Source organism: Salvelinus sp. IW2-2015, linkage group LG32 (genome assembly GCF_002910315.2).
Source record: "Salvelinus sp. IW2-2015 linkage group LG32, ASM291031v2, whole genome shotgun sequence".
Classification (NCBI taxonomy): domain Eukaryota; kingdom Metazoa; phylum Chordata; class Actinopteri; order Salmoniformes; family Salmonidae; genus Salvelinus; species Salvelinus sp. IW2-2015.
Genome location: NC_036871.1, coordinates 22103746 through 22119026, shown reverse-complemented (window position 1 = coordinate 22119026; position 15281 = coordinate 22103746). Strand labels below are relative to the sequence as shown.

At 43.8% G+C, this 15281-nt stretch overlaps 1 protein-coding gene across 1 annotated transcript in view; it reads right to left on the bottom strand.

The window, feature by feature from the left end:
* Positions 1 to 11389: 11389 nt before the first annotated feature.
* LOC111956476 (cadherin-12-like) overlaps positions 11390 to 15281 on the bottom strand; it is a 37969-nt gene continuing 34077 nt past the window's right edge. The window contains exons 11-12 of the mRNA XM_023976915.2: positions 12931 to 13182; positions 11390 to 12081 (exon numbers count right to left, since the gene is read on the bottom strand). Coding sequence (XP_023832683.1) covers positions 11555 to 12081; positions 12931 to 13182 — 779 coding nt within the window. The 3' untranslated portion in view covers positions 11390 to 11554. The remainder of the gene's footprint in view (positions 12082 to 12930; positions 13183 to 15281) is intronic.

Below are 15281 nucleotides of genomic sequence, written 5' to 3'. Positions count from 1 at the left end.
AAAATGGCCAGAAACAAAGTCCTTTCTTCGGAAACTTGTCAGTGTATTCTTGTTCTGAGAAATGAAGGCTATTCCATCTAAGCCATATCTCAGACTGACCAATAAAAAATAAAAGATTAAGATGGGAAAAAGAGTACAGACACTGGACAGAGGAAGATTGGAAAAAAGTGTTATGGACAGACAAATCTAAGTTTGAGGTGTTCGGATCACAAAGAAGAACATTCGTGAGACAAAGACAAAATTAAAAGATGCTGGAGGAGTGCTTGACGCCATCTGTCAAGCATGGGGGAGGCAATGTGATGGTCTGCGGGTGCTTTGGTGGTGGTAAAGTGGGAGATTTGTACAGGGTCAATAGGATCTTGAAGAAGGAAGGCCATCACTCCATTTTGCAATGCCATGCCATACCCTATGGACGGCGCTTAATTGGAGTAAAAAACAACAAAAAGAAAACATGATTTATAACCTTGTCAACGTCTTGACTATGTTTCCTATTCATTTTGCAACTAATTTCATGTATGTTTTCATGGAAAGGACATTTCTAAGTGACCCCAAACTTTTGAACGGTAGTGAATATATAAATATTGTGTGTTTCCATGTTTTGCACAAAAAAAGATGGAGGAAGATAAGTGTATCCAATGACATCATTAACCAATTAGTAGGCAATGCCGACTCATAATTGGTTAAAATCATACAATGCACATCGATGATGTCATATCTTCCTCTATCTTTTTTACTACAAAACATAGAAATGGGCAGTGTTCACATATGTTGATGTGAACACTGAAGATAATGAATATAAAGTTGAACAATTTACAATTTACAATTTCCCTTTAAAGCTGCAATATTTAACTTTTTGGGTGACCTGACGAAATTCACATAGAAATGTGAGTTATATATCAGTCATTTTCATTGAAAGCAAATGTGTTCTATGTGCTCTGTATTTATGCTTCCTGTTCTGAAGTTTAGATTTTGCGTCTTATACTTTCAGTTTTGTACACCAGCTTCAAACAGCTGAAAATACAATATTTATGGAAAATATATTTCACAGTGGTTTAGATGGTACAATGATTCTCTACACTATAGTTGCTTGTTTTGTCACAAAACTATTATAATTTTGAGATTTTCTCTTTTCTCCCTCACTCACTCTCCTGTTCACCTCCTCATCTGAATTCCATGCTGTCACTGTTACTTGTCCACTCAAGCTTAACATTGTTGTCATCTATTGCCCACCAGGTGCCCTTAGAGAGTTCCTCAATGAGCTTGACACCTTGATAAGCTAATTTCCTGACGATGGCTCACCGCTCATTGTACTGGGTGATGTCAACCTCCCGATGTCTGCCTTCAATTAATTTCTTTCCACCCCATGCCTCCTTTGACCTTACCCATTTATAGCCCCCTCCCACTCACAAGGCAGGCAATACGCTTAACCTAATCTTTACTAGAGGCTGTTTGGCTACTAATCTCACTGCACATTCAGGTCTCTGCTCACTACTTTGTTTTCTTTTCTGTCTTCTTCTCCTCCAACCATAGCCACTCAGCCCCTACACAGATGGTCATGCGCCATCGCAATCTTTGCAATCTCTCTCTCTCCCACTACTCTCTCCTCTTCTATCCTATCATCTCTCCCTTCTGCTAAATCTTTCTCCCTCCTGTCTCCTGATTCTGCCTCTTTGACCCTACTCTCCTCCCTTTCAGCCTCCTATGACTCACACTGTCCCTTTCCTCCCAGCCAGCTCAGCCTACCTCGCCTGCTCTATGGCTGAGTGACTCATTGTGAGTCATAGGAGGAGCGGGCAGCTGAGCAAAAACTGAGCAAAAATTAACTTCCAGAGGAACTATCATCCTTTCACTCCCACCTCTCTAACTTCACTTCCACTGCTAAAGCCACTTTCTATCACTTAAAAATGTAAGCCTAACCCTAGGAAACTATTTTACACCTTCTCCTCCCTCCTTAATCAACCCCTCCCTCTCCCTCCCTCTCTGTGGACGACTTTGCATACTACTTTGAAAAGAAGGTTGACAACATCCGCTCCTCATTCACTCAGCCTTTTGAGTCCATTAGTCCTACAAACATAGAACTACCCTACGCCTTGACCACTTTCTCCCCCCTCTCTCCAGATGAAATCCTGCGACTAGTGAGGTCCAACCGCCTGACAACCTGCCTGCTTGACCCTATCCCCTTCTTCAGATCATCTCTGGAGAGCTTCTATCAATCATCACTTTCTTCATCAACTAATCCATGACAACTGGCTGCATCCCCTCTGACTTCAAAGTCGCTCCCGTCCACAAGAAACCAACACTCGAACTCTCTGACGTCAAAAACTACAGACCGGTATCCCTTCTTTATTTTCTTTCCAAAACACTTGAGCGTGCTGTCTCTGACCAACTCTCTTGCTATCTCTCAGATTTGATCTTCTTGACCCTAACCAGTCAGGCTTCAAGACATGTCACTCAACCAAGACTGTTCTCCTTTGTGTTATAGAGGCTCTCCACACTATCAAAGCTGATACTCTCTCCTCTGTTCTCATCCTCCTAGATCTATCCGCTACCTTCGTCACCATGAACCATCAGCTCCTCCTCTACATCCTCTCAGGGTTGGGCGTCTCAGGCTCCGCACACTCTTGGATTGCATCCTACCTGGCAGGTCACTCCTACCAGGTGACGTGGAGAGGATCTGTGTCTGCACCACGTACTCTCAATACTGGTGTCCCCCAGGGCTTTGTTCTAGTCCCCCTCCTCTTCTCTCTATACACCAAGTCACGTGGCTCTGTCATGTCCTCACATGGTCTCTCCTATAATTGCTATGCGGATGACACTCAACTACTTTTCTCGTTCCCCCCTTCTGACACGCAGGTGGCGACATGGATCTCTGTGTGAATGGTAGATATCTCAGCTTGGATGTCGGCCCACTACCTCAAGCTCAACCTCGACAAGACGGAGCTTCTCTTCTCCCCGGGGAAGGCCTGCCCGCTTGCAAAGTGCAAAGGACCCTTTGCGTGACGTCTGGACAACACCCTGTCGTTCTCTGCAAACATCAAAGCAGTGACTCACTCCTGCAGGTTCATGCTCTACAACAACCTTAGAGTACGACCCTACCTCACACAGGAAGTTGCACAGGCAATTGAAAAATAGGGTTAGGGTTAGTTCTATCACAGACTCTGCAAGTGATCTGTCAAAATTGAGGACAATAGTTAATGCACTGAAGCGTGGACATTTCTCTCCTTCCCTGCCTAGGCAAGTTATGTCAGACTCTGGCATCATTACTGAGTCACATTTCATACAGTAAGTGATGCTTTTAATCAACTTCTTGTGAATCTTTGTTTTCATTGCAACAACTTTCTACTTGTGATGTGCTTGATGCCTTGATGGGGCTGATTTCCTTGATCCTTTCTTGCTGCAGCGTTCTGCTCCCCTGATTAAGGAGTCATTGACATTGATATTGATATTTTTAATCTGACTATTATCTTGGGTGCTATCCCCAGGGTTTGGAAGGCAGCCCATGTGCTCCCGCTCCACAAAGGTGGTAACCCTTCCAACCTAAATAATTATTGACCTATCTCGAAATTGTCTTGCCTAATCAACTGTCAGCTTAGATCCTTCCTAGCTACGAGCTGTATTCTGTGTTCACCAGTCTGGTTTCAGGCCCGGTCATAGCACCACCTCTGCTGCAACCTTGGTGTTAAATTATGTGGTAAAGGGTATGGATAGGAGGATGCACTGTGCTGCCCTCTTAATTGACTTATTGAAGACTTTCAATACTGTTGACCACTATTGATTCAAAGATTGTCTGTAATCTGTATGGATCAGGTGTCATGTAATTGGTTTGAAAATGACTTGACAGGCAGGACACAATGTGTTTTTTTTCTTATGGTGTTAAATCTGGTTTCCCTGATATTACGAAAGGTGTCCCACAGGATTTTAGGTCCTGTACTGTTTACTGTCTATATACAATGTTAGTCAATCTGCATTTTTTCCCGAACTGTACACCTGTATTGAATTGTATTTATTATGGATCCTCATTACTCTTCCTGGTGTCCAGCAACATAAGACAGTTACATACAGTTTAAAATACTACACAACATTACATTTCATGCCACCTTACCCAACACATTTAGTGTGTTCCCTTAGGCCACCTCTCCACCACCACATATCTACGATACAACATCCATGTGCACAACATCCATGTGCACGAGTGCGTGTCTTATCATGTGCATGTGTGTCTGTGCCTGTGTGTGTCTCTTCACAGTCCCGCTGTTCCATAATGTGTATTTTTTTCTGTTTTTTTTATCCGATTCTACTGCTTGCATCAGTTACCTGATGTGGAATAGAGTTCCATGTAGCCATGGCTCTATGTAGTACTGTGTGCCTCCCATAGTCTGTTCTTGACTTGGGGATTGGGCGGCATGTCTTGTGGGGTATGCATGGGTGTCCAAGTTGTGTGCTAGTAGTTTAAACAGACACTTCAGCATGTCAACACTTCTTACAAAAACAAGTAGTGATGTTGTCAATCTATCCTCCACTTTAAGCCATGAGAGATTTACATGCATTATCATTATTACTAGCTCTCCATGTGCATTTAAGGGCCAGCCATGCTGCCCTGTTCTGAGCCAATTGTAATTTTCCGAGGTCCCTCTTTGTGGCACCTGACCACCTGACTGAACAGTAGTCCTGTTGCAACAAAACTAGAGCATCTAGGACCTGCCTTGTTGATAGTGCCTTGTTAGCTACTTTTGTATTAACATGTTTTGACCATGACAGTTTACAATCCAGGATTACTCCAAGCAGTTTAGTCACCTCAACTTGCTCAATTTCCACGATGCATTACAATAATTAGTTGAGGTTTATGGTTTAGTGAATGATTTTTCCCAAATACAATGCTTTTAGTTTTTTAAATATTTAAGACTAATTTATTCCTTGCCACCCATTCTGAAACTACATCTCTTTCTTAAGTGTTGCAGTGATTTCACTCGCTGTAGTAGCTGGCGTGTATAGTGTTGAGTCATCCGCATACATAGCCCCACTGGCTTTACTCAAGGGCAGTGGCATGTCATTTTACATTTACATTTAAGTCATTTAGCAGACGCTCTTATCCAGAGCGACTTACAAATTGGTGCATTCACCTTATGACATCCAGTGGAACAGCACTTTACAATAGTGCATCTAAATCTTTTAAGGGGGGGGGGGGGGTGAGAGGATTACTTTATCCTATCCTAGGTATTCCTTAAAGAGGTGGGGTTTCAGGTGTCTCCGGAAGGTGGTGATTGACTCCGCTGTCCTGGCGTCGTGAGGGAGTTTGTTCCACCATTGGGGGCCAGAGCAGCGAACAGTTTTGACTGGCTGAGCGGAACTGTACTTCTCAGTGGTAGGGAGGCGGCAGGCCAGAGGTGGATGAACGCCAGTGCCCTTGTTGGGTGTAGGGCCTGATCAGAGCTGGAGGTACTGAGGTGCGTCCCCTCACAGCTCCGTAGGCAAGCACCATGGTCTTGTAGCGGATGCGAGCTTCAACTGGAAGCAGTGGAGAGAGCGGAGGAGCGGGGGGTGACGTGAGAGAACTTGGAAGGTTGAACACCAGACGGGCTGCGGCGTTCTGGATGAGTTGTAGGGGTTTAATGGCACAGGCAGGAGGCCAGCCAACAGCGAGTTGCAGTAATCCAGACGGAGATGACAAGTGCCTGGATTAGGACCTGCGCCGCTTCCTGTGTGAGGCAGGTCGTACTCTGCGGATGTTGTAGAGCATGAACCTACAGGAACGGGCCACCGCCTTGATGTTAGTTGAGAACGACAGGTGTTGTCCAGGATCACGCCAAGGTTCTTAGCGCTCTGGGAGAGGACACAATGGAGTTGTCAACCGTGATGCGCAGATCATGGAACGGGCAGTCCTTCCCCGGGAGAAGAGCAGCTCCTCTTGCCGAGGTTCAGCTTGAGGTGGTGATCCGTCACCACACTGATATGTCTGCCAGACATGCAGAGATGCGATTCGCCACCTGGTCATCAGAAGGGGGAAAGGAGAAGATAGTTGTGTGTCGTCTGCATAGCAATGATAGGAGAGACCATGTGAGGTTATGACAGAGCCAAGTGACTTGGTGTATAGCGAGAATAGGAGAGGGCCTAGAACAGAGCCCTGGGGGACACCAGTGGTGAGAGCACGTGGTGAGGAGACAGATTCTCGCCACGCCACCTGGTAGGAGCGACCTGTCAGGTAGGACGCAATCCAAGCGTGGGCCGCGCCGGAGATGCCAACTCGGAGAGGTGGAGAGGAGGATCTGATGGTTCACAGTATCGAAGGAGCCGATAGGTCTAGAAGGATGAGAGCAGAGGAGAGAGAGTTAGCTTTGCAGTGCGGAGGCCCTCCGTGATACAGAGAAGAGCAGTCTCAGTTGAATGACTATCTTGAAACCTGACTGATTTGGATCAGAAGGTCATTCTGAGAGAGATAGCGGGAGAGCTGGCCAAGGACGGCACGTTCAGAGTTTTGGAGAGAAAAGAAAAGAGGATACTGGTCTGTAGTTGTTGACATCGGAGGGATCGAGTGTAGGTTTTTTCAGAAGGGGTGCAACTCTCGCTCTCTTGAAGACGGAAGGGACGTAGCCAGCGGTCAGATGAGGTTATGAGCGAGGTGAGGTAAGGGAGAAGGTCTCCGGAAATGGTCTGGAGAAGAGAGGAGGGGATAGGGTCACGGGCAGGTTGTTGGCGGCCGGCCGTCACAAGACGCGAGATTTCATCTGGAGAGAGAGGGAGAAAGAGGTCAGAGCACAGGGTAGGCAGTGTGAGCAGAACCAGCGGTGTCGTTTGACTTAGCAAACGAGGATCGGATGTCGTCGACCTTCTTTTCAAAATGGTTGACGAAGTCATCTGCAGAGAGGGAGGAGGGGGGGGAGGGGGAGGAGGATTCAGGAGGGAGGAGAAGGTGGCAAAGAGCTTCCTAGGGTTAGAGGCAGATGCTTGGAATTTAGAGTGGTAGAAAGTGGCTTTAGCAGCAGAGACAGAAGAGGAAAATGTAGAGAGGAGGGAATGAAAGGATGCCAGGTCCGCAGGGAGGCGAGTTTTCCTCCATTTCCGCTCGGCTGCCCGGAGCCCTGTTCTTAGTAAAGATTGAAAAAAAGTAAGGGGCCTAGACAGCTGCCCTGGGGAGTTCCTGATTCTACCTGGATTATGTTGGAAAGGCTTCTATTAAAGAACAACCTCTGTGTTCTGTTAGACGGGTAACTCTTTATCCACAATATAGCAGGGGGTGTAAAGCCATAACTCATACGTTTTTCCATCAGCAGACTATGAATGATAACGTCAAAAGCCACACTGAAGTCTAACAAAACAGCTCCCACAATTTTTGTATTATTCATTTCTCTCAGCCAGTCATCAGTCATTTGAGTAAGAGCTGTGCTTGTTGAATGTCCCTCCCTATAAGCGTGCTGAAAGCCTGTTGTCAATTTGTTTACAGTAAAATGGCATTGTATCTGACAAAACACAATTTTCTCCAAAAGTTTTCTAAGGGTTGGTAACAGGCTGATTGTTTGGCCATTTGAGGCAGTAAAGGGGGCTTTACTATTCTTGCGTAGCGGAATTACTCTTGCTTCCCTCCAGGCCTGAGGGCACACACTTTCTAGTAAGCTTAGATTGAAGATATGGATAAGAATTTCATCTGCTATTATCCTCAGGAATTATCCATCCAAGTTTTCAGACCCTGGTGACTTGTCATTGTTGATAGACAGCAATATTATTTTTACTTCTTCCACACTCACTTTACGGAATTCAAAATTACAATGCTTGTCTTTCATAATTTGATCAGTTATACAGTGGCTTGCGAAAGTATTCACCCCCTTGGCATTTGTCCTATTTTGTTACCTTACCACATTTAATTAAAATAGATTTTTGGGGGGTTTGTATCATTTGATTGACATAACATGCCAACCACTTTGAAGATGCAAAATAATTTTTGGGGTGAAACAAACAAGAAATAAGATAAAAAACAGAAACTATTCAACCCCGTGCATGACTATTCAACCCCCCCAAAGTCAATACTTTGTAGAGCCACCTTTTGCAGCAATTACAGCTGCAAGTCTCTTGGGGTATGTCTCTATAAGCTTGGCACATCTAGCCACTGGGATTTTGGCCATTCTTCAAGGCAAAACTGCTCCAGCTCATTCAAGTTGGATGGGTTCCGCTGGTGTACAGCAATTTTTAAGTCATATCACAGATTCTCAATTGGATTGAGGTCTTGGCATTGACTAGGCCATTTAAATTCAAAGACATTTAAATGTTTCCCCTTAAACCACTTGAGTGTTACTTTAGCAGTATGCTTAGGGTCATTGTCCTGCTGGAAGGTGAACCTCCGTCCCAGTCTCAAATCTCTGGAAGACTAAAACAGGTTTCCCTCAAGAATTTCCCTGTATTTAGCGCCATCTATCATTCCTTCACTTCTGACCAGTGAAAAACATCCCCACAGCATGATGCTTCCACCACCATGCATCACTGTGGGGATGGTGTTCTCGGGGTGATGAGAGGTGTTGGGTGTGCGCCAGACATAGCGTTTTCCTTGATGGCCAAAAAGCAATATTTTAGTCTCATCTGATTAGAGTACCTTCTTCCATATGTTTGGGGAGTCTCCCACATGCATTTTGGCGAACACCAAATGTGTTTGCTTATTTTTTTCTTTAAGGAATGGCTTTTTTTCTGGCCACTCTTCCGTAAAGCCCAGCTCTGTGGAGTGTATGACTTAAAATGATCCTATGGAGAGATACTCCAATCTCCGCTGTGGAGCATTGCAGTTCCATCAAGGTTATCTTTGGTCTCTTTGTTGCCTCTCTGATTAATGCCCTCCTTGCATGGTTCATGAGTTTTGATGGGCGGCCCTCTCTTGGCAGGTTTGTTGTGGTGCCATATTCTTTCCATTTTTTAATAATGGATTTAATGGTGCTCCGTGGGATGTTCAAAGTTTCAGATATTTTTGTAACCCAACCCTGATCTGTACTTCTCCACAACTTTGTCCCTGACCTGTTTGGAGAGCTCCTTGGTCTTTATAGTGCCGCTTGCTTGGTGGAGCCCCTTGCTTAGTGGTGTTGCAGACTCTGGGGCCTTTCAGAACAGGTGTATATATACTGAGATCATGTGACAGATCATGTGACATTTAGATTGCACACAGATGGACTTTATTTAACTAATTATGTGACTTCTGAAGGTAATTGGTTGCACCAGATCTTATTTAGGGGCTTCATAGCAAAGGCGGTGAATACATATGCACACACCATTTTTCCGTTTTTTATTTTTCTGAATATTTTGAAAGAAGTTATCTTTTTACTTTCACTTCACCAATTTGGACTATTTTGTGTATGTCCATTACATGAACTCCAAATAAAAATACATTTAAATTTCAGGTTGTAATATGAAATATGAAAAATGCCAAGGGGGGTGAATACTTTCGCAAGCCACTGTATATGAATGCAGCTGTTTATCATAGCACACAACACTTATTACAGGTGATAGGTTCAGTACACATCACTGCATTCTGTATTAGAAAGTAGACTGGCCCTCTCTGAGGTCTCATTGATCAATGCATTGCACTCTTTTTGTTTATAAAGCCCTCCTGCGTAAACCTCCGCCGTACCTTACTTCATTGTTATCTTACAGATGTACGAGATACCACACTCAGTCTCAGGGATGGCTAACTCTGGAGATCCCTTCGAACTCCACTGAGAGGTAAATCTGCTTTTAGTTTATTTTCACCTTACTTATGGAATAATCTCCAAGGCTCTCTAAAATTTGATGAATTGGTGCCTCTAGGGCAAATCAACTAGACTTATTGACCATTTACTGAAAAATGTGTTTGTTTTCTATGATCGTGTTTTGCTTTGATGTGTATTGACGTGTATAATGATGTGTATAATGGTGTGCATAATGTTTATTGATATGTATTGATGTGTATAATGATGTGTATAATGGTGTGCATAATGTATATTGATGTGTATTGATGTGATGCAGGGCTCATCTGTGACAGAAACCTTTGTCTCCGCAGATTCCCTGTCAAAATAATGGTGAAATAAAAGAGAAGGGAATTCCTCAGAATATGCCATTTCAACTGCATAAATAAAACAGGGTAAATCTAGAGCTCTGCTTGTGGTATAGTATTGGGGAAAAGGGAATTCATTAATATGTCTTTGCACTGAATTAGATTGGCCAATTTAGGCCCCAGCATGTGAGCAAGGAACATGATACTATGCAGTGGGATACCAGTAGCTTAGCAGCCTGATGATTATGATGTCTTGATCCATGTTTTCACTTCCAGAGGTGCTTCTGGCCTGGGGGCTGTGGGTTACTGCTGTAGATGTGAATAACATAATATTGATTTAGTATGATGACATGTTTATTAGGGTCAACATGCAACGTTGTTCTCTGGGAGTAGAATAACGCTGTGTGTTGATATTGCATGTTTGATGAGCCACACACTTAAAAATGATTTATGTTGCTTTTACCTGCACAATAAAAATGGAATTATATATTTCTTCGTCACCTTCAAGGTGCGACTTTTAGGTTCATATTCTATTTGCTTACTACGACAAGTGACACACATGCTAATGCACGTGAGAAGAATAAATAACTGTTTATCACTTGCCTACTCTAGGAGTGTGTGTTAATGTATTATCACAACATACAGTATATGAAACAAAACTCAAAAGGATACAATGTTCTATGTTAATGTATGCTTTCAAGTAGATCAACATATATTGAAAAGGTTATGTGGATAAACATAGATGAACAAATCAAATAATGCACTGAAACTGTCTGATCCTACCCTGCTTACTTTTCTGTAAAGTCAAAGTACGAAATGTAAACATCTAAGTGTTTAAACCATTTTGAGTATGGTGAACTAGAAAGCTTATAATTTTCAAGATAATCGTCTTATCCTTACAGTCGTTAGCATAATTAATGCGAGAATCGCATTACAATAAAATATGCCACTGCAGTTGACATTTAAAAATCACTTGACATTTAATTTGACAAGAATGAAAGGGGATGAAAGCTTGTAGCTCCTTGCAGATGAACAAGACAAACAATAGCATTGGTTGGATCTTGATTTCGACAGAAACAATTTGCCTATTGTGATTAGCACCACCTTCAATTCTAGCTAGCTCATCAGAATCCATGGAGAAGGGTTTAAGTAAAGATTATTGTACAATACTGTAGTTCACAGCTGCATGCTTTTGAAGGGCCATAATGATTATGGTCTAAAGTCCCAGTTTAGCTCAAGTGGGTGAGTGTATCTGGCCTATGTGAGCATGGATGAGGTGTCTCTTTTCAATAGATTATTACATTCTTACAATAAAGACATTTATTAGATTCTGTAGTTAGATAAAAACAGAGCAGTTCCCAAGGCACTTTGATAGCTTGTCAAGTTTATTTTAACCAAAAAACAAACAACAACAACCACCACAAAACTATGATAAAAACTTAAGTGAACGGCTTGTATTTTATTCCCATTGTCTATAAAAGTACTATAAAAGTAAAACAACTTTTGCAAATCAAATAGTATTTTCTGTCATTCCTGTCTTTACAAGTACTCTCAGCTCTCCTCCTCTTCCGCAGTGGGAGGATCTGCTTTGTCTTTGTCTAATATCCCCGCCAGAGTTTTGAAGGACGGCCCCCACTCGCTGAGGTATCTGAAGTCCTCACGGCCGTCCACCGTCCACGACTCGATGGAGCTCAGCGACTCTGCCACTGACCCATCCCCCTCGTAGGCGTATGTAGCCAGCGAGTCATACGGGGGAGCAGAGAAACCCAGGTGGTTCTCCTGGAGACGCTGGTGAATATAGTCCCTGATGATGTTAGTACTGCCCTCTGTAGTAGGGGTTGACCCATTGATCTCAGTTTGAGTGGTGACATCTGACCATGACCCTGTGCCCCGGCGGAGCATGTTCTCCTTGATAGCCTTGGTGTTCCTCAGCGTGCCCATGTCGAAGGCGTGGGTGTCTTCCTCGCCACCCCCCTCGACGTCATAGTGGATCACGTTGTCCCTGATGTCCTCCTTGGACGACATCAATGTCTCCCTCTTCTTCTGCCGTCTCAGGCCTACGTAGAGCACCACGATCACTACAATAGAAAAGAAACAAGCGCACCACGATCAATACAATACAAAACAAACAAGCGCGCCACACCCACCGTTTTATCGTCTCCATACATAGATGTACTGCAGTGAAAATATACAGTGACGTGAATTTCAAGAGCTTTTCAGGGTACTGTAGGAGGCAATGGGAAGAGAGACAGTGGGATGTCATGTGTGAGGAGCCATTAGTTAATTTCCTCTTTTCTTCAGCCATTCTTTTTTTCAGCAGGAGAACTTAAAGGAATCACAGCCTGAGGCCAGCCATGATCCATTTCTGACATGCCATCTGTCACTATTGTACTGAGGCAGCAGTCAGACAGGATGAAAGGCTGTTTCACAATGCTTTCATCTCTCCTTCTCCCTCCCTCTCTCTTCCTCCCTCCCAGTGGCAGACAGCAGAGAGTACAACACAGCAGCCTACTCCACACTACTATAGTGCTCACTGTGTTATGTTATTCAATAGTAAGAGATTATACTTTAGTAGGAGAAAGTAGGGAGTAATTGCTGGACCAGGATAAGTGAGCTAAATCGACCTACAAGTATGATTATGGGATTGTTTCAAGGGCCATTTTTCAAATTGTAACGGTAAATTTAATGACATTACTGTACGTTAGGACTTCAGCTCCCCCTGGTGTGTGATTGTACACATTAACATTATGATAATGTACATTTACAGTGTATAGCAGGAAATTAACACTTGGAGGAAGCCGTTATTACCATTATTGCCATTTATCATCGTCAAGGTGGGTGTCAAATGGAAATAATATTCTGTATACTGTACATTCAGAGATACTGTGTTTCTACACTACAATCTCTGACTGACAGACATGACTTACCCAGGAGTATGACCATGCACAGTAAAATGGCCATAACTGCCCCGGTGCTGAGACCCACTGGTAGGAAGACTGCTTCTGCCATGCAGGACAGGAGGGAACCGTCGGTCTCACAGGCACACACGCGGACAGTAAGGGTGCCAGTGCTGCTCTGGGCTGGGTAGCCACTGTCCTCTACCACCACAGGCACCACGTAGTACTCCTGGACCCGCATTTGGAACCCCACACGCTTGGTCACTATCCCCGCCGTGTTGTCTGGAAACCAAATGACACAACCATTAACCCTACATGTTTAAATCAATAAATCAATCAATGAATCAATCAATCAATTAAGTCTGGAACACTATACGTCTGGTCACTATCCCCGCAGTGTTGTCTAAAAACCAAATGAGGGATCTTCAAAGAGTGTTCACCCGTGATGCAACAGAGAGTACTTACATGTATTTACTTACATAGTCACATTTACATTTAAGTCATTGAGCAGATGCTCTTATCCAAAGCAATTTACACTTAGTGCATTCATCTTAAGATAGCGTTTTAATTTTTAATTGATCCTTTATTTAACTAGGCAAGTCATTTAAGAACAAATTCTTCTTTACAATGACGGCCTACCAAACCCTAAACCGGACAATGCTGGGCCAATTGTGCGCCACCCTATGACACTCCCAATCACGGCCGGTTGTGATACAGCCTGGAAACAAACCAGGGTCTGTAGTGACGTCTCCAACACTGAGTTGCAGTGCCTTAGACTGCTGCGCCACTCGGGGGCCCCCCGAGCTAGGTGAGACAACCACATATCACAGTTGTAGTAAGTACATTTTTTCAGAAAAGTCGGTGCTAGTAGTAAAAGACAAGTGCAAATGTTTTGTTTTCAGAAGATGGGCAGGGACTCTGCTGTCGTAGCATCAGAGGGAAGCTAGTTCCACCATTGGGGTGCCAGGACAAAGTAGAGCGTTGATGAGCAGGAGCTGACCTCCTGTAGGATTGGGACGGCCAAGAGACCTGAGGTGTCAGAACAAAGAGCTCGGGTTGGGGTGTAGGGTTTGAGCATAGCCTAAATGTAGGGAGGGGCATTCCCCTTGCTGCTCCCTAGGCAAGAATCATGATCTTCTAGTGGATGCGAGCTTTCACCGGAAGCCAATGGAGTGTAGGGAGGAGTGGGGTGACATGGGAGAACATGGGAAGGTTGAACATCAGATGGGCTGCGGCGTTCTAGATAAGTTGCAGGGGTTTGATTGCACAAGCGGGGAGCCCAGCCATCAGAGTGTTGCAGTAGTACAGACAGGATATGATGAGTGCCTGGATTAGGACCTGCGCCACTTCCTGTGTGAGGAAAGGTCGTACTCTACGGATGTTGTTGTAGAGCGTGAACCTGCAGTTCATCTTCTTTCTTTAGGGAGAAATATAGGGCACATACTAAAGATCGACATCGCTGCCGGTCTTGTACAGTTGAAGTCGGAAGTTTACATACACTTAGGTTGGAGTCATTAAAACTAGTTTTTAACCACTCCACAAATTTCTTGTTAACAAACTATAGTTTTTGCAAGTCGGTTAGGACATCTACTTTGTGCATGACACAACTCCTTTTTCCAACAATTGTTTACAGACAGATTATTTCACTTATAATTCACTGTATCACAATTCTAGTGGGTCAGCAGTTTACATACACCAAGTTGACTGTGCCTTTAAACAGCTTGGAAAATTCCAGAAAATGATGTCATGGATTTAGAAGCTTCCGACAGGTAATTGACATAATTTGAGTTAATTGAAGGTGTACCTGTGGATGTATTTCAAGGCCTACCTTCAAACTCAGTGCCTCTCTGCTTGACATCATGGGAAAATCAAAAGAAATCAGCCAAGACCTCAGCAAAAAATTGTAGACCTCCACAAGTCTGGTTCATCCTTGGGAGCAATTTCCAAACACCTGAAGGTACCACGTTCATCTGTACAAACAATAGTACGCAAGTATAAACACCATGGGACCACGCAGACGTCATACCGCTCAGGACAGAGAGGTGTTCTATCTCCTAGAGATGAACGTAGTTTGGTGCGAAAAGTGCAAATCAATTACAGAACAACAGCAAAGGACCTTGTGAAGATGCTGGAGGAAACAGGTACCAAAGTATCTATAGCCACAGTAAAACGAGTCCTATATCGACATAACCTTAAAGGCCGCTCAGCAAGGAAGAAGCCACTGCTCCAAAACCGCCATAAAAAAGGCAGACTACGGTTTGCCACTGCATATGGGGACAAAGATCGTACTTTTTTGGAGAAATGTCCTCTGGTCTGATGAAACAAAAATATAACTGTTTGGCCATAATGACCATCGTTATGTTTGGAGAAAAAGGGGCAGG